This window comes from Manihot esculenta, chromosome 9 (assembly GCF_001659605.2).
Source record: "Manihot esculenta cultivar AM560-2 chromosome 9, M.esculenta_v8, whole genome shotgun sequence".
Classification (NCBI taxonomy): Eukaryota; Viridiplantae; Streptophyta; class Magnoliopsida; order Malpighiales; family Euphorbiaceae; genus Manihot; species Manihot esculenta.
The window spans coordinates 29,870,220-29,890,197 of record NC_035169.2 but is presented as its reverse complement, the minus strand read 5'-3'; the positions used below and the strand labels follow the sequence as shown (position 1 = coordinate 29,890,197).

Sequence of the window (19,978 nt, the reverse complement as noted above, 5' to 3'; positions counted from 1 at the left end):
AAAAATGAATTAAATTGAATGTTTCAAAAAAAAATTTTAATTTCAAACAAACGAATACTGTTTTTTTACAGTGACAATTCAAGATTCATAAGCCAGACACATCAATTTTTGTGCAAAAAGAAAGCATCCACTATAAGATTTTCCTGTGTCTTGATCCTGATTTTTTGCAAGCTTGATTTGGTATTAAACTTCAACTTATTGGTATGAGTAATGTTAACTGGGTGGTAGCATGATGGAATTTTGAATTGTGTCTAAGTTCTTCTGTTCATTGATCATTATAATAAAATATGAAGTATTTATTCATGAGTTTTATTTCAATGGCACTGGAGTTTTGTCGCCAACAGCCATAAGCCTCGAGTTCCAATTTTAACCAACGTCAATTGTTTTAGCTAGCTCGTTTTGATTTGATAGAGGAATGAGGCTGTCTTTCTTAGCAGCTTGCTTGATTATTGATTGAGATTTGTGTGAATCATGTCCCCTTGCTTCTTCCTGTGATTTGTTGACTTGAATCAAATGGGTGTTTGTCTTCTTTGCAAGATTATGATTTTCATATCGTTGAACACCATCATCTGTTATTTGGAGTGGGACTGATTAAAAGTATTTTCAGCTCTTCAGCTGCTGGTTCTTCAACTGAGAGGCTGAAACAGTAAACTGCTGTATCTGGTATTTTATCGAAGATATTACAAAAATTAATTTATATATTACACAATCAAAATAGACTGGTAAAGAGCCTGCCTTTATTAATTAGAGACTAGAAAAACACAATTTAACACTCGGTTACTCAATTGGGATCATTACCTCATTAGTCCTGAAAGGAGGCAAAGTCCAAGGCGGATTATACCTCGCCAGCACGAATTCCCCGGCAACCTTATGCCCATCTCTCTCCAAGCTCTGTTTCAGCTTCTCCACCTTCTCCTCCACCACTTTGTCCGTAGCTACACCTCCAAATTTCACCACCCCATACTTCTTCTCCCCCTCTTCCCTTATCACCACCCTCTCATCTGTTGGCCTCGGCGCATCCTCCGCCTTCTTATACTTGGCCGGCAACAAAAACTGCATGGTGACCAACTTCTTCCCTTCAGCACCCTCCTTTGTCACCACAGGAGCTGTCATGGCAATCTTTTCACCACCAGTTTTGGTTATAACTGGAGCTGTCATGGCTATCTTTTCAGGCTTGTTGTTTTGCGGATTGCCGACGGCGCCTATGTAATTAGCGAGCACCATGAATCCGCCATCTTTGTTGCCTTTGAATTGGGATGGATCATAAGTGAATTCTGCAAGAACCAACGGTGCATATTTGCGGATTTCATATTCACTGGTGGACTTAATCACTTCATAAGCTGGGGTTTCCACAGTGATTTTTCCAAGAATCAATCCCATTTTTGAAAACAAGACAAAGTTCTAGGTGTGGGTTCTGGGAAGGACGTGATATTTATCGTGCCATACTTGGAGATGAGCTTGAAGATTTTCCACTCTGGAGTATTCTACCAAGGACGCTGCTTGGAGGAGGGGCTAGCTCGTTTTGAACGAGTGGTAGAAAATCAAGGGCACATTTGTGGACTTGATTAGTCCACGACTTCAAAATTTCAATGAGAAACGAGTACCCTACGTAAGAAGTTCTCAAGCGTTACTCCTGATTCTTCTTGGCAGTGGCTGGTTGAAGATCATGCCATTGCTTTTCATACCATTTGGCCATTCACCCATCTTCAAGCACACCGTTTGCACCCATTGTTTCGCAATGACAGAATCTGAAATTAAACGAGCCATCCAACATTCCCCTGCACTTAGATAACCACCATGTTCAAGCGAAACATTTATTAGTTACTAATTCAAATTCATAATCCACAAATGGCTTACGAATAAGAGAATAATTATTTAACCCTTGAACTAACTATTTAATAAAAAATAATTAATTAATTTTTATTCCTCTATTTCAAATTAAAAATTTTACAAACTCTTTTTAACTTAAAAAATTTAAATATCTGATTTTACAAGAATTCATTTTGAATTCTCTTCTTTATTCCTTTACTCTTAATTTGAAATATGTTGTCTCTAATCAATAATTTCCCTTCAGTTTTATTAACTGTCTAAAAATAGACTAAAAAGCAAACAGAATAAAAATTCAAATCTTAACTAATTAGTTTTCAAATGAAAAGATAACATAATTAGTTTCATTAAAATAGAATGACTTTCACTTATGAACCAGTATTGGATGCTGGAGAGCTTATCATCTAAGGCCTGAAAAATAAATCATCCCAGGTCAAAGATCTCTGCTCTAATCACATCCCACTTCCATGGTTACTTTGATCTTGCTTTACCTTCCCAACTAACAAAAGAACATCACTTTGCTCAAATCTCATTCAAATTACAAATAGCAGTGTATTTTTACCTTTCTACAGGAATTTTCATCAATAAATTTCCAATTACAAGTAAATGCAAAAGGCCATACGGATATGTGATTCAAGCAAATACCACATATTCTACATCATTCCCACAGATATGATAGCAGAAATTACCTATCTGTTCAATATGCTCGAGTATTCAAAATGAAGTGGTCAACCGTGACAAAACACACGCCTAAGTGCATTATAGATTTCTTGATTCAATGCCACTTGAAATGGCATAGGCTTCATCCGCTTCCCATTAAACGAGCATGAAACTTTTTGAATTCCACATTCTTTCATTTGCTCACAAGGGGTGAGGGGACTTCGCATAAATATTTCACACTTTCAGTTTAATTTTAGACATGAAAAGGCATATTAAATCCATATTGATTTGAGATAAAAGTAATGTATTCCGTGATGGTGATCGACACTCCTTCCTCTTGAGGACACCAAGCCAAACTAACAAAAAAAAACTCATAAAATCGCATAAGCAACACCCAGAACAACTGTGCAAGGACCTGTAATTCTTAACAGGGCTATATTAAGCAGATAGGACCTCAGAATAATTTTACAGAAATCTTCAATTCCAACAAGAAATTGCAGGTAGATAACGCAGTTTCTACTGAACATCATCGATCCAACTACAGTGTACAGCATGAATGCCAATGTTTGAACAATTAAGTAAAATCCCAAAAACAAAAATAGATAAACATACATACATGAAAACCCAGAAAAAAAATATTCAGTTCTGTGGCACCAACAAACTATTCAAAACTTTTTGGTTTCATCTCCAGCGAGCAATAAAAACAGGACTAAATAAAATGATTTTCCTCTTCTAATATAAGAGAATAATTTAAAAAGGCAATAAGCAAACACACAAATTTCTTTTCACTAGAAAAGTAATAGTCAAGGATCTCAGCATGTTATAGTTATCTTCAATTTGAATAATTTGCAGATAGATAACGCAGAATATCAGAAACATCATTGATCCAGAAAATGGATAGAAAAACAAAAGAAAAAGAGCACGCACACCTTGATCTCCACAATTGAATTGAAATAACCAAAAAAATCCAATTTTTTTTCAAATGATGATAAAAAAAAAAAAAAAAGAACACATCAAGAGCATCTCAGAGTGATAAATCCCCATGATTTTCTTCACTGTGAATCAAAGTGCAAGGATAACGATTTTTTTATCAACTCATCACCGATGCCAATAAGAAGAAAGAAGAAATCTCAAAACTGACGGAACATAAGTTCAAGAAAAATCTGGAAAATCGAATTAGCTACTGCTCCATTTGAGCTTTTTTTGTTTCTCCAGTTTGAGTTGGAGTCCAGAACTGTAAGTCTGAAACCCTAATTGTTCGTCGGTAGCGTTTAAGAGCGCCGAATCCCTTGCTTTAAGAAGGCAGGACCTAATTGGACTTAATTTATGGACCTGTTGGGCCCGGCCTATGAAATAATAAAATAAAAAAATTTAAAAAAAAATACTACCTAATCGCTGTAATATTGAAAAGTTAATAAGTTAATTTCTCTATTTTAAAAAACATATTAAAATATTTTTAATATTTAAAAATTTATTAATTAACTTTTTTATTAATTTTTTATTATTAAATATTATAAAAAAAATTAAAATATTTATAATATATAAAAGACTAATTAATATTTTTTTAAAATTTGAAAAAATAATTAATAAATTTTTTAAAATTATAATAATTAAATAGTAAAATATTTAATTACTAAAATTTATAAAAAAATTAATTAATAATTTTTTTAAAATGTATAAAGATTTTAATATATTTTTAAAATTAAAAAATTAACTATTAAATCTCTAAAAATTTTGATATGTGTTACTCATCTATTTATTTAATAAAAAATATTTTTTATAATTTTTAATATTTAAGATATTATGGATTAAAAAAATAAATTATTTTTTTAAAAAAAATAATTTAGTTAAGACTTCTATATACAAAGTCTTTAATATATTTTATTTTTTAAGTTATAAATAAATTATAAAAAATAAATTATTTTATAAAAAATATTTTTTATATGAAAAATATTTTCAAAATATAAATTATTTTCTGTGAACAGATAAAATATTAACCTCCATTTATTTCAAGAAAAATATTTTTTTAAAAATATTTTTTCACATTTTTTATATTTAAAATGTTAAAAAATTTAATTTATAAAAAATATTTTACTCTTTAAAAAATTAAAATATTTTTTTAAAAAAAATATTTTTTCAAATGAGAAAATTATTTTTAAAAAATCTTATTAAGGTCTCCAAATTTAAATTTATTAATATATTTTACTTTTTAAATTAAAATTAAATAATAAAAAATAAATTATTTTATTAAAAAATATATTCCAAAAAATATTTTTTAAAAAATATTTTCTAAATATAATTTTTTTTCTTAAAACAAAGTTTAAATTACAATATATTAAAAACACTATGAAATACAAGTTCTCCATTGTCAATCCATTTTTTTTAACGTTTTTACTTATAATTATTATTTTATATAATTTTCAAAATTTTCATTTGTAATTTATTAAAATTTTGTCAATTAATAATATTATATGTATATGCGGAAAGTTTTCAAAATTAGCCTTAAAAATAAAGATATTAGTCCATTTAGATTTACTTACTTTTCTCTGAAATTGTATTTATTATTTTCTTTTTAATTTTTCATGTCAAAAATATTATAAAAAGTTTAAAATTATTAAAAAGAATCAATTTATTTGAACATTCTAAAAAACAAAAAAAAAAGTTAAAATGCAACCGATATAATTATTTCAATACAAATTAGTAAAAATTATAGTAAATTATATTTTAATTTTTAAATTTTAATATAATTAATAAATTAATTTTTATATTTTTTAAATCAAATACTTAAATCTTTTTATAATTAGTTTGTTTAAATTACAAATTCCTTTATTCATTTTTACTGTTTAAGTATAAAAATATATTTATATCTTTTTTAATGGATAAATTATATTTGAATCATTGAATTTTAGTATAATTAATGGATCAGTTTCTGTATTTTTAAAATTATATATTTAAAATTTTTTATAATTAGTCTATCCTCGTTCATTATAATTTAAATATTTTCATCATTCATTTTCTATTTGAAAAAATATTTAAATTCTTATTAATTTTATTTATAATATCTTATTTAATTAATTTTAATACTTTTTATTCTTTATTTTTTATTTATTCAAATATTTTAATATTTACAATTTTAAAATTTTTAAAAATTATTTATAACTTTAATTATTTTTAAGTGGTACTAAATAATATTTAAATAAGTTGTAAACTTCTATAAAGAGTATTTTTAGAAAAAAAATATACTTTTAAAATATTTCCTTTATTTTATTATTGATATTGTTCGTATCAATTTTTTTAGTATGGAACTATAAAAAAAGACATAACAACTAGTGGATTAGTTTGGCAATTTTTTCGATGATTAAGTTAATATGAATATCGAATAAATAATAAAATTTATTATTGAGATAATAATATATCTGAACTCTTTATATAAATATAGTGTATTGAATAGAGTTTGTATATTATAAGTAGATGAGATGATAGAATTATATCTAGTTTAATTTTTAGAATCCTATGTAAGATAGTATAAAGATAATATTAAATATAAAATTCTATCAAGGATAATATTCTAATATGAATAATATCTATTGTGATTTGGATTATATCAATTTATTAAAATTTATAGTGTATTTAAATAATTAATGTGAGTTGAGTTATTGAGACTCGAATTTAATATATTTTAATATTATTTTATATCAATAATCCCTTTATAGTGATCGAACCTTTAAATTCAATGTCAAAATATGTAATTCAAATTTCGACACTTTAGTCGTTTAAAGTTTAATTTCTTTAAAAAAATTTTGCAAATTAAACAATTTAAGAGAGCTATATCTTTTAAAAACTTTAGACAAGATGTTGTTTTAAAAATTATAAGCAAATTATTTATTTGAAAATTAAATTCAGGCATGGCAAATTATTGCCTCCGCAAAATGTAAATGGAAATTGTGGGTGAAATGTCACCTAAGTGGATGCTTAGGCACTTGCGGTGGGAAAAGTCATCTGAGTGGACGTTTTTAAAGCTCTTAAGATGGACATTTTAAAGCGTGTGAGATAGGCGAGAATTCACCTGAAATGACACTCTAAGTTGTCTAAGTGGGCAATAGCTTGCTTGGAATGATACTCTTATGTTATCTAAGTAAACAATAACTTGTTTGGAAGGGCGCTCTTTTGCCGCCTGATATAGCAATAGATCGCTTGAATTTGAGAATGAGACTTTCCATATGCTTTTACAGGTGACGAAACATTTTGAAATTCAACTATAAAATTAATTTTTATACAAAATAGAAATATAAACTATGTATAAATTGTTCTTTTATCACTTCTATAATTATAAGACTAAAAAGAGATATATATAATAATAGCAAAGTAGAACAACACGTGTGACGACAATTTCAAAATTTAAATTAAATTATTTACTACAATCTTAATATTTTGAATGTGTATGTATAATATGAAAATCTTTGACTAATATGATTGGAATGCAAAGATCATGATACCCTTATTAAAGTGAAACATGTGGTTCTAAATTTAATGCAGAGGCATAAAACAAATATAAAAATAAAAAAGTAATTATTATTTACCCCTAATTGTTAGTCACGTAAAATTATTTGATTGATGTGTGTAAACACCATCATATTACAAATAAAATAATTGATAGTTTTTTATCTTTTATTTTAAAAAGAAAAATAAAATGCTCTTTTTAAGCTATTAATATAATGGTAGTTCTTATATTTTTTTTTAAAAAAAAAAGGCTTAATAAAGGACTAAAATTGATGAACCTTGAGATTTAAGGATACTACAATATTCATGCATGTTATTTAGCAACATATTAGCGACAATAAAATTCTATCGCTCATTTAACCATTGATATTATCATCACAAGTTTATCGCTACGGTTAGTGATAGACACAAATTTCAATTGCAAAAAGTTTACAATGAGGGTAGAATATGGGATTAAGTACATCGCAAATCTATTGTAGAAATTTTTTGCAATGGAACAAAACATTTTAACAACGAAAATTGTTCATCGCATAAGTATAGATTTCTACTTGTTTGATCACAATCTCATTTAAATAATAATAAAAAGAAAAATGTAAGAGTTATATATAACTTTTGTGTCAATTCTCGAAGGTGGCGCCAATAATATTGTTCATATCATATTTTTTCGGATATGAATATATAAAATAAGAGAGAATACCACTTAAGTTAGTATAAATATTGAATAAATAATTGAATTTCCTATTGAGTGAATAACATGCTTATTTATGGAGGTTATAAACTCTTTATATGGTCTATTATATAGAGTTTGAATATTATTAGGAGTATATGAGATTATATAATTACAGATAATAATAACATTCTGATATGGATAATGTTTTATTGTGATTAAGGTTATACTACTTTATTACAATTTATAGGGTATCTGAAGAATTGACGTGATTTGAGTTATTGAAACTCAAATTTAATATATTTTAATATTAAAGTCATATAATTTAAATCTTAAAAAATTAGTAAAATGATATAAAATTACAAATATATAATTTTAAAACTTGAAATGAAAAAATATGTTTTATTGACATAATAATATTTTTTTTGAAAACAAATCTACTTATTGTATTAATAAAATTCCATCAAATAAAGAGAAATATCATCCTAAACAGATAAACGATTATACCTAATAGATTTTATAACTAAAGTACGACCTGTTAAAGCAGTATTACGACAAATCCATCTAACATAAATATTAGTTCTAAAATCTAACAAAGATTTATAATTATTCAAAATCAAACCCCTGCATAGGATAATTTGACAAAAATGCTCCTCAAATGCCTGTCTATAAGATAATTTGGCAAATATGCTCCTCCTTCTTTCTCATATCTCCAGCATAAATAATTAAAGGTTTCCGGCGACATAGCTGAAGCATTTTTTATATTATACTCTTTATAGTGGCTAACAAAATCCCCGACCAATTTAGCCAACATATTATAATAAGCAGAATGGAGGTATTTAATCAGAACTCAAAAATCAGAATGAGTTAGAGGGATATGAAGAGGATTTTCATTACCTTATATCTCCTTCCAAACAAGAAAATTGATTGTACAACCAAAGGCTCATTCTCTATATTTTCAAAATCAACAGTGTTAAAAAATCAAAACATGTATCTTTTTGCCTCTAATTCCATAATAGATACCTCCTCTAAAGAATACCATAAATCTGTCAAAGAGGACTGCGTATTCTGAAATTTGATTGGATTGTATGTGAAAAATATCCCCACCGTACAAAAATTATAAGTGACAATCGGAATACCTCTAGAACTTTTAATAGGGACAACAATGTTTTCTTCTTCATTGATAATCAATTGACGCAGATCATCTTTCATGGAAAAGGGAAAAAAAGAAGAAGTTGGATTTAAGGAGGAGGAGGAAAATGGAAGAGTATCGAGTTACAAAGGGACCACACAGAAAAATTTAATTGCTCTGATTACTTAATTGCTCTCATGTTAATACAATAATATTATATATTTTATTTTATTATACTCACATAAAACATAAAAATAAGGATTATTGATTAAAAATTTTTAAATTTTTTCTTTATTTTACAATTTAATTTAAATATTTAAAATTTTGTATAATTAATTCAAAATTTCTAAATTTATTCTTCTTTATCCCAAAATTTTCAAAACCACTTTATTTTTCTTTACTTCCATATCATCTGGTGCAAATGACTATGACTTTAATTCTTTCTGATTTGCCACGGATTTCAATAGAAATTATAACAAATTTAATATTTATTAATTTTTTTTCGTCCGAAAATATACTTATAGCGATTTTCATTATAAAAAATCATTTTAACGTCGTAAAAATATAAATTATAGTCTTTGTTGTGCTATTAATTACAGTCTTAAAAGAATAATAATGGAACTTTGAAAATTTATTGACAAACCGCTGTAAAATTTAGAAGTTTTGTATTAAATTATACTAACATTTAAACTTTTGAATTAAATGATAAAATAATAAAAAATTTAAAATATTTTATATCAACGTTTTATATCTACTTTCATATGAACATAATAAAATAAATCATGTAACATTATCATGTTAGAAAAATACTCTTCCATCAATTCAAATTTATTAAATATATTCTGAAAAAAATATTAGATATAATTACAACAAAAATTATAATTTAATTAATTTTTTAAATATTTAGACTGTCTTAAAATAGCTAAAAGTTTTAATTTTTTTTTTAAAAGTTATAAATAAAGTTTTACATAGATTTTACAGAATTATAAAATATTGCATTTGAATTTTAATCGAAATTAAATAAATAAGAAAAATTATGAAATTAGTTTTACATTTGAGTGATTTTTATAGGAAGTCTCTCTAAATAGTATAAACCCAAATTAGCAAATCTTTTATTTTTGGTATGACAATAAAAATATGGATAGGGAGGAGAATCTGTGGATATTATAATAGAAGAAAATGGTCAATTAAGGGAAATTGCAGTTTCTGGCGAAATTCTGGGCTGGGATTATCATTTCTCGCAGAGGAAAACGCCAAGAAATTTGTTTAAGCAACCATTTATAGCATTCGTCTAGCTGTTCTATCCAATTTGAATTTTTTCACCAACTCTAAAAACCATCCACCATTCCAGCTCAATCTCTCCGTTACTTCACCATTCACCAATTCATCAAACTTCTATAAGAATTCTAGTCCGTGTGTTCTCGCTACCCATCTCAATTCTCATCCCTCCCTCCCTCAATTTTCCTCCAAACGCTCTCTTGGTGCGAGAAAATGCGTGAAATTCTTCATATTCAAGGAGGTCAATGTGGCAACCAAATCGGAGCGAAGTTCTGGGAGGTGGTTTGCGCCGAGCATGGCATTGATGCTACCGGTAAATACAATGGGGATTCTGAACTCCAGCTTGAAAGGCTCAATGTTTATTACAATGAAGCAAGTGGTGGCAGGTATGTGCCAAGGGCTGTCCTTATGGATCTTGAGCCTGGAACCATGGATAGTGTCAGGACAGGCCCCTATGGTCAGATTTTTAGACCTGATAATTTTGTTTTTGGTCAATCTGGTGCCGGAAACAACTGGGCTAAGGGCCATTATACTGAGGGTGCTGAATTGATCGACTCTGTGCTTGATGTTGTTCGCAAAGAAGCAGAGAATTGTGATTGCTTGCAGGGTTAGGTTTCACATGAATAAATAAAATCTGTTTTCAATCCGTGGGTTTTGTTCTTCTTTGTTGCTGAAGTGAGTTTTGTTTGAAATGCAGGATTTCAGGTTTGCCATTCTCTAGGAGGAGGAACCGGGTCTGGCATGGGTACTCTTTTGATCTCCAAAATCAGAGAGGAATTCCCAGATAGAATGATGCTTACTTTCTCTGTTTTCCCATCTCCTAAGGTCTCTGATACAGTCGTTGAGCCTTATAATGCGACTCTTTCTGTCCATCAGCTTGTTGAAAATGCAGATGAATGCATGGTCCTCGATAATGAAGCTCTCTATGATATCTGCTTCCGTACACTTAAGCTCACCACTCCAAGCTGTATGATTTTGAATTTTCCTAAGTTTGTATTTTGTTAACAGATTTTGCAGTCTGATGTTGGTAGCTTCCATTTTGTCGCTGCAGTTGGTGATTTGAACCATTTGATTTCTGCTACCATGTCTGGAGTCACATGCTGCTTGAGATTCCCAGGCCAGCTTAACTCTGATCTGAGAAAGCTTGCTGTCAATCTCATCCCCTTCCCCCGGCTCCATTTCTTCATGGTAGGTTTTGCTCCTCTCACCTCGCGTGGCTCTCAGCAATACAGAGCCCTAACCGTGCCAGAACTCAGCCAGCAAATGTGGGATGCAAAGAACATGATGTGTGCAGCAGATCCACGCCATGGCCGTTACTTGACAGCCTCAGCCATGTTCAGGGGCAAAATGAGCACCAAGGAAGTTGATGAACAGATGATCGCTGTTCAAAACAAAAATTCTTCATACTTTGTAGAATGGATTCCAAACAATGTGAAATCAACTGTTTGTGATATCCCTCCAACAGGCCTGAAAATGGCATCCACATTCATTGGTAACTCAACATCAATTCAGGAAATGTTCCGCCGTGTGAGTGAGCAGTTCACAGCCATGTTCAGGAGGAAGGCTTTCTTGCACTGGTACACTGGGGAAGGTATGGATGAGATGGAATTCACAGAGGCAGAGAGCAACATGAATGATTTGGTCTCTGAGTATCAGCAATACCAAGATGCCACAGCTTATGAGGACTATGAAGAGGAAGAAGAGGAAATTCATGATATGTGATTCAGATCATATCATGTTTGATGGGTTTGGATTGATGGGTCTGTGGTTTTGGATGTGTAAGTAGTGCAACTTCATTTACCAGTTTCTTGCAACAGAATAGGTAATGTAAGCTGCACTACCGCACTGTCGTCTGGTTTTCGTTGTCTTGGACTTTGGAGATAAGGGATTCGAAACAAGCTTATGTGTGGGTTAGAGATATGCGCTAATCAAGCTGTGCTCTCTCTCGGATCAACTATTGTTTGAACTGGAAAAAGAGCCAGTATTCCCTTGTATATCAAACTGAAACACAAATAAAATGCTATATTGAGAAAATAAACGTATATTGGTAAGCATTTCATGTTTTTGACCATCTGATTACTGTGCATATTACACCCCAATATCAAAGAGTTTCATCTAGCAGCACTTTGCTTCAACAAGACTTGCATGCTTCAGAATTGCAAATCATTGTTTGATTGCATCATTAACTCCTACAAAATTAGAACTAAAACACTGATATATAACAGTGAAGGCCTGCAAAAGCATATGCTTTAAACTACATAGATAAAAATAAAAAAAAATAAACATTGAAGGCTGCTATAAAACCTGAGAATGAGATGGTGAACTTAATGTAACAATAATTTGAATTAAGTAGGAGATAATTGGGAACAATTACAAATTACTTCAACTATCCATAAATAGCAGCATAAGAGTCTTCTAAAAAGAGTGAAATCTGAAATTCTGAATGCTCACATCATTAGTAAAAACTACATTTGAACAATTGGTCATCAGTTACAACAACACAATAAAACCTACAACTACACGTACAAAAAAAAACGCAAATTTACAACACAGAACATCCAAAACCTCACCACAAACCAGTCTACTGCTTGCCATCTTCGACGGCTTTCTCTACAACTACTTTGAATTTCTTGTATTCAAAATCCGCCGGATGCACAGAGCATTTCTCCTCCGGCACCACCTGTCGCCTATTACCAAAGATGGTCCAAAGATACAAGACAATGGAAGCTCCTAGTGCTCCACAAGCAGTACCAAAAATCATTGAAGCAAGCACTCTCAAAACACAAGCACTCCGCTTGTGAATAACCACGGGTTTCACATTTTTAGCAAGAGCCTGGGGATCCAGTGGCTCAGAATGCATCCAGTAAGGGACACGCCTTAGCTCAAAGCTCCATGAATAGATAAAACATGCCTGAGAGGAATTCCCATTAGATGAGCTCAAGCCAATAAAAACTTCCTCTTCATTCCACAATTTTGACAGGTCAATGGGGTAAGAGAGCAAAGGATCAATGGGCCTTGCGTCACCAAATAGACTCAACCTAATCTCTAACCTCTTTGAACCCGCTTCATAATCAATCCAAGAACTTAATCTCCTCAAATCATTCAACACAATATCAACAGATGAAGCATTTTTTACCTTAACTGATACAGAATCATTGCCATTCAAGTCCCCATATTTAGCATCCCTCTTTGTATCAAATTCAACAGCAAGAATTTCAGAATTATTGTCCTCTGGTCTTAAAGAGAGACCAAACGGGATACTCTTATCAAACGAACTCGCATTAAAAGCATCAGAAACCAGAACGAAAGCCAAGCCATCTCCATTTTCTGGAGACATCAAAAACGAGAAATAAGTAGAGAAGGAGACCAAATTCGCAGGTTTACCTTCAACAAGCTTGATGGGTTTCTTGTACATGACTCGACCAGCACTGGAACTCACTGAGCGAGTAAGTTGAAGTGCAGACCCATTATTAACAGCATTTGCATCTCCATAAAGAGCAATGGCGGACTCAAAATTTGAAGTTTTTTCAAAGCTTCGGAAAGAAAAAGAGGAATTCGTGTATGCGGACAGCATTTTGAGGTGAAAAATAAAGAAATTAAGAGCAATAAAACATGCAGAAGTGGAGAACGCGGCCATGGCCAACTGGGTTGGAGCTGAATCTAGGAATCAGGCAGGTATTTTTTGCTGGGACTCTAGGGCTTCTGAGGAGAACCCATTTACCAGGTGAATTTTTTTTTTTCTTTTTAGAAATCAGAGGAAAGTAAAGAAATGGAGAGGTTGAGTTGGAGGTTGTGAAAATTAAATACGTTCACTCGTTTCTGCAACTCTCTGTTTCAGTTTCTCTGAGTGGTTGCTGACTGAGGGAATATTATGTAACAGAATTTGCAAATATGCCCTTATATTTTATTAAATTTTCACCAGAAAAGTTCAAAAAGTAACTTCCAATTTGACTCTTTAGTCCACTCACGCACTTGGCTTTTCCTCTGAACTTTCTTACAAAAGTACACGTGGACCAAGCAGATCGCGAGTCCGTGGATCGACTCTATCTGCTTTGTAGGCCTAAAGACAAAAAAAAAATCAAATATTTTCCTATTTATAATTTTATTAAGAAAAAATCACTATTTAATTTTATATTATAAAAATTTAATTAATTAATATTTTAATTTTTATAAATATATTAAAAAAATTTAAAAAATTTATTAATTTTAATTATTAAGTATAATAAAAATTTAAAATATATCTAATAAGATGAATTAATTATTAATTAATAAAAAATAATAAAATTAGACAGAATAAAAAAAACACAAAAATTTAAAATTCTGAGACAGAAGGACTTGAAAAGCAGAGAAAAGTTTATATTATATTTGGAGGGTTAAAAAGCCGTACTTTAGTGGTGGCTAAAAGCAAAGCATAGCGAAGAGGACCACTGTCTAAAATGCGCAGATGGTGTGAGTTGGATATATGACACATCCACCTCGTTGGCTAAAACCGACATAACATAAAATAATAAAAGTAGCTGGATCATGGATTGGGTGATGAGCTGTGGGTTGTACACTGTGCCTACTTTAGCAAAATCTTTTCACCAAAAAACTAATGTGCGCGTGCTGTTTTTGTCTGTAGGTCAAATAGCTAAACCCAAACGGTGTCAAGGTCAAGCGCGCTTGAAATACAAGCGGTCGTTTAACGCCGTCTCTCTCCGTCAAGTGCTCATTAATCTCTCCGGAGAAACTTTGTTGTGCAGATGTTGTGCAGATGCTCGTCTGTCCAAGGAAATAATTACTTTTTTTTTTTGTTCTCAAAGGTAAATTCATACGCATAATAAATATATTCCATTTCCTGCTAGTGTAAATCGGTTTTTCTAATAAAGGAAATATTAAAAAGAAATACAATTGCATTATTCAAAAGAAATAAATGTAATATTAAATTTGTTCAAACATTTTAAATATGTATTATTACTAATTTTTATTGGTGCATAATTTATTATTTAGATTGAATATGAGTAGTCAGAATATTGGATAAAAAAATAATATTAATCAAAATTAAAAATATGAAAAAAAATAAAATTTTACAATTTAAAATATATAATATTTCAGTTTATTTAGATTATTATTAATGAAATATAAAATTTTTTAAATATATAAATATATATATAATTTATTAAATTATATTGGATATAAAATATAATATTTTAATATATATTATTGATATATAATATTTTATATAATAAAAATTTATTTATAATTAATTTTTATTTAATAATAAAAAATTAAACGTTTATCACTTTGTATATTTATATTCTAATCTTAAATTTAAAATAATAAAATTATTTTTTGATATTTTTTTAATTTTAACTATTTATCTTAATTAATTTTAATAAAAAATTTAATTTAAATATCATATGATATATAATTATTTTATAAAATATTTAAAAAAATTAAAAAATTGTATTAATTCATATTTATATCTAAAATTTAAAATTTTAGATAATAAAATTAATATTTTCTTATTTTATCATAATTATAACAAAAATAATTAAATTGAATCGAAAAAATTATTAAAAAATTATAATACAATTCATAAAATTTGATTTAACAAAAAAATAATTTTTAAAATATATATTTTTATTTTAACAATATATCTTTTTTTTTAATTTTATTATTTATTTTTCATTCTCATTTTTATACCCATATTATAATTTAATAAAAATTTAAAATATAAAAAAAAATAATATAAAATATATAATATTTTTATTTAATATTATTAATAGAAAATGTCATTTTTTTCATCAGTCAATAAATTAATATACATTATAAATTTAATTATTATAAAAATAAGTAAAATAAAAATATTGAATATTTTAAATAATTTATAAAAAATGTAATTAACTTATCTAAATTTTCATAAAAATTATAAAGGCTGTGACTTTCTATACTAAAATATCTAATATTTTATTTTATTTAATATTATTAATATAAAATATAAATTTTTATATATTAAAAATATATATATATAATTTATAATGATAAGTATAAACTTTCAATGAAATATTTTAATATTTAGTATTTATATGTAATATTTTATATAATAAACTTTTTATTTATAATAAATATTTATTTAATATTATATATAATAAATATAAAATAAATATATTTTTAATATAAAATTTAAATTAAAAAATTATGTTTATTAATAAAAAACTTTAAAGAGTATATTATAATTTATTATTAACTTTTCTAATTTAATTTAGTTTTCTTAGTTATAAATAATAAATTAAAAAAATTTAATTTTATTATTTAAAATTTAAAATTTATTTAAAAAATTAATTTAATTATTTAACATTTAAAATTTTGGATATAAATATAAATTAACATAAATATTTAAAATTTTTTCTAATAAATCTATATTTAATATTTGAAATAATAAATATAAAATATATTTAATTTTAATATAAAATTTAATTTAAAAAATTATATATTTTATTAATAATATAAAATTTGATTCAGATGTACTTTTAAATATCTGAATGCAACTAAAATACTATCTTATTTGGTTTTAATATTTTTATTTATTAAATATTTTAATTATAAATTAATAAATACCTCATTTTTAAAAAATATTATTTTTAAACATTTAATTTTTTTAAAAATATTTTGGATTAGTTTAACAAAAATGCACGAAGTTAAAATTTGGATTTTCTTTTAAATTTTAGTAAGAAAAAAAAAAGATAAAAATAAATTACAATGGTCAACTAAGGAGAAACTAATTGGAGTTGAATATGGAGCGGCAAGAATCGTGATAGATGGTGGGCCCAAATCCCATTGCGTATTTTCAAAGGCAAAAAATCAAAATTTTGTTTCGTGAACAATATCCATGAAACACAGTTCTTTTTTTTTTTTTTTTTTTAAATTGTACTTGTCTGAAAGAATATTCTGAAAATCTCATGCTAAATTGTTTGAGCTGCTTGGTTCTTGTCTGGATGTCCTAAAAAAATAAAAGAAAGTAAAACACAAAGCAGATCAAATAGCTTCATTGTTGAAAAGAACAAGTTTCAATAATAAAGAGTGAAGGATAAGCTACAAAATGAAGCTGGATCACATTGCACTACCAACCATCACATAAGGAGACAAGGTTTACAACCATCAGGTCATCAGCATGCAACCACGGACTAAAATTGAGGGAAGCCAATATAAAAATGGACTAAAAAAATCAAATTTATTACTATATAATAAGAGTTAAATTTATCTTTTGAATTATTATTAAAAAATAAAATGAGATTATCGCTTATAAAAATTTTAATATATATATATATATATATATAATTTTTTAATATAAAAATATATATTAAAATTATTTTATCCCTCAAATTAAAAGCTATGGCACCCTTTACCCCTATCTTTACCGGTAAAAATATGTATTTATATATTTGAGTTGAAACATTATAGCACCGCATCGTGGTCTTTTTTCACATAACTTGATTTAATCTCTCTACCTTTTTTATTAGGTAAAAGAGATTGCATTAAAAAGTTCAAACGAGTGAATGAAGCCTAACACTCTCAACACTAAATAAAGGTGATGCTCTGAAATTCAAAAAATAGAATTTATAATGGTTGTGTAAACTTAGACGGAGAGAAAAATATTTCTCCTTTTTATTCATTTTTCTTTTGTCCGTCGGTGACGTCTAACCACCTATCTGCTACAGTATCACCTGTCTCTGTCACTCAGATTTGTATGTACGATGTGTCAGAACCCTTTTCTACGCCAGACGACCATTTAATTCCTCTCGACGTGCATGCGGACAGGACTGCGAAGTGATCGAGTCTGCTCTCCTTCCTCTTGTTACATCACCATACTGAATTTCATTCAGAAGGGACCGTGTGTGAGGTCTGTCCGGCTTGATTATTTCGACTGGACTAAGACGTGCAGTATGGGCTGGTTCACTTCGAAAAGGACCTGGTTGATTTTGAGTCTACCTTCTTTATTAGGATATAGTCTTGCACTCATAGTTATCAAAATGTTATACGCAACTAATGTCGATATTGACTTCGACACACTGAAAATAACATTATGCATCAATATTCAAAATATAGACGTCATAGAAGATACTGATATTGACATACCAATATTTACATCGACACACTGAAAATAATATTGATACATTGATATATAAAATATAAACTTCATAGAAATAAGTAATAGCCGAAAAAAGTCATATGAAGTCAGCCTTACACTAATAATTCTTGCATGCGAAAATAAAAACAACTTTTCTACTATTTAATTATTTCTACTTGATTTGCTATTATTATATTATTATACTAATTCTAATTTCTACTTAGTTTGATTTCATTGCATATTATTAGCCTATTATGTTCGGTTCGTTCATGAAAAATAATTTACATTTAGAAAATATTTTATATAAAAAATAGTTTTTATGAAAAATATTTTATAACGAAATAATTTATTTTTTATTATTTAATTTTAATTTAAAAAATAAAAATTATTAATAAATTTATATATAGAAAAATTTTAATAAAAAATTTAATATATGAAAAATAATTTTCTCTTCTTAAAATAAAAAGTTATTTTTTTTAAAATGCTTATTTTTTTAATTAAAAAAAATATATTTCGTTACTAAATTTTTTAAATATTTCAAAAGCTATAAAATATAAAAAATATTTTTTCTAAAGATATTTTCTTTGTCAATTCAGTTTTGATTGTTGAGGTATTTTATTTAAATTTTCAGTAGAAAATATTTGTTATTTAAATATCAATAAATTTCTCAAGTTTTGTCAATATAATAATAATAATAATTTTATTATAAAGTCGATTTTACATCATAAAAATAATTGGTTTTAATTTAAGTGTTATTAAAAGCATTTATAACATACTATTATGAATTTAAAACTTTGGGTTATAATAAAATTTCACTCTCTTAATTTTTGTAAATAAATTTATAAGTTTCTATGGAGCAAATTAAAGTGAATGGCAATTTCTTGAAAAACAGTAAATGAATTTACACATAAATCGTCACAAAGATTTTAATTATAATCAAATTGACTTCAGAAATTTTTATTACAATTCAATAATACCGCCAATATATATAACCATTTAAATTAAAGGATTTGGTGAAATTAACCCTGTAACGTTTGAGGGCTTTTTTTTCTTCGTAAAATTGCAATTAAAAAATAAATAAATAAATTTAATTAAGAATTAATTAATAAATTTTATTTATATTATAAAAATTAAATTATAAAATATTTAATATTTAAAATTATCCGATGATTATTAATAAATTTTTTAATATTTTAAAAATTTTGTAATAAATTTTTTAAATTAATAAATTAACTGAAAAATTTTAAAGACGTTCGAGACGGTACGCTGATGTTTTATTATTGATGAGATAATTGGGCTGACAGAAGAAAATGATTCCATCCTTCCGCATCACATCTCGCATTCAGAAGTACAACGACAGCGACCATGGCAGCACTAAATAATTATTTTTCTTTAAAAAAATTAGAGAATTTTACAAAAGTAAATGTAAAGTTACTACAAACTAGTTAAACATTTCATGGATTTGATTTAAAATTAAATTAAATTTAATAAATTAAAAATTAAAATTTTAATATTTATAAAAATTAAATTAAATTAAATTAAATCGAATCGATTTAATTTGATTTAATGTAATTTGATTTGATTTGATTTTATCAGTTTTAATTTTTAATAAATTTTTTATTTTTTACACATTATTTTTAATATTTTAAAATTTAATTAAAATATTTTAATTTTAATATAATTTAATTTTTTTTTATATTATTAAAAATAATATTGTAACGACCTGGAAACCGGTACCCTACCGTAACGGCCCGAACCGCCACCGGCGCTAGGATCCAGATCGGCTTAAGGCCGCCGGGACCCG

At 27.4% G+C, this 19,978-nt stretch overlaps 3 protein-coding genes and 3 non-coding genes across 7 annotated transcripts; 1 reads left to right on the top strand and 5 right to left on the bottom strand.

Annotated features, from left to right (window-relative positions):
- Positions 1-19: 19 nt before the first annotated feature.
- LOC110623402 lies at positions 20-3,763 on the bottom strand. Of its 2 annotated transcripts, XM_021768338.2 has the most exons (3): positions 2,517-3,763; positions 799-1,778; positions 20-660 (listed from the first exon to the last, which is right to left on the bottom strand). In XM_021768338.2, exons 2-3 carry the CDS (start codon positions 1,378-1,380, stop codon positions 604-606), a joined length of 639 nt encoding a protein of 212 aa, XP_021624030.1. In that variant the 5' UTR covers positions 1,381-1,778; positions 2,517-3,763; the 3' UTR covers positions 20-603. The 2 variants fall into 2 exon arrangements, with proteins under 2 accessions (XP_021624030.1, XP_021624031.1); XM_021768339.2 differs by lacking the exon at positions 20-660 and having other exon boundaries at positions 716-1,778; positions 2,517-3,762.
- LOC122724734 lies at positions 2,934-3,026 on the bottom strand. The gene has a single exon (XR_006352187.1). It is a non-coding gene; the product is annotated as a small nucleolar RNA snoR27 (small nucleolar RNA).
- On the bottom strand, positions 3,292-3,378 carry LOC122724735. Its single transcript, XR_006352188.1, has one exon. It is a non-coding gene; the product is annotated as a small nucleolar RNA snoR27 (small nucleolar RNA).
- On the bottom strand, positions 3,505-3,598 carry LOC122724733. The gene has a single exon (XR_006352186.1). It is a non-coding gene; the product is annotated as a small nucleolar RNA snoR26 (small nucleolar RNA).
- A 6,173-nt stretch (positions 3,764-9,936) lies between the features above and the next one.
- Positions 9,937-12,129, top strand: LOC110622191 (tubulin beta chain). The gene is made up of 3 exons (XM_021766614.2): positions 9,937-10,671; positions 10,762-11,031; positions 11,116-12,129. Exons 1-3 carry the CDS (start codon positions 10,278-10,280, stop codon positions 11,784-11,786), a joined length of 1,335 nt encoding a protein of 444 aa, XP_021622306.1. The 5' UTR covers positions 9,937-10,277; the 3' UTR covers positions 11,787-12,129.
- Positions 12,130-12,388: 259 nt separating this feature from the next.
- Positions 12,389-13,922, bottom strand: LOC110622186 (L-type lectin-domain containing receptor kinase VIII.2). Its single transcript, XM_021766608.2, has one exon. The coding sequence runs from the start codon at positions 13,699-13,701 to the stop codon at positions 12,646-12,648; it is 1,056 nt and encodes a 351-aa protein (XP_021622300.1). The 5' UTR covers positions 13,702-13,922; the 3' UTR covers positions 12,389-12,645.
- Positions 13,923-19,978: the final 6,056 nt, after the last annotated feature.

Coding starts and splice junctions, on each gene's coding strand:
- LOC110623402 (XM_021768338.2), bottom strand. CDS start 1,380: ATGGGATTGATTCTTGGAAAAATCACTGTGGAAACCCCAGCTTATGAA. Junction 661..798: donor CTCCTTTCAGGACTAATGAG/GTAATGATCCCA, acceptor ATAAAATACCAG/ATACAGCAGTTTACTGTTTC.
- LOC110622191 (XM_021766614.2), top strand. CDS start 10,278: ATGCGTGAAATTCTTCATATTCAAGGAGGTCAATGTGGCAACCAAATC. Junction 10,672..10,761: donor GAATTGTGATTGCTTGCAGG/GTTAGGTTTCAC, acceptor TTTGAAATGCAG/GATTTCAGGTTTGCCATTCT. Junction 11,032..11,115: donor TAAGCTCACCACTCCAAGCT/GTATGATTTTGA, acceptor TTGTCGCTGCAG/TTGGTGATTTGAACCATTTG.
- LOC110622186 (XM_021766608.2), bottom strand. CDS start 13,701: ATGGCCGCGTTCTCCACTTCTGCATGTTTTATTGCTCTTAATTTCTTT.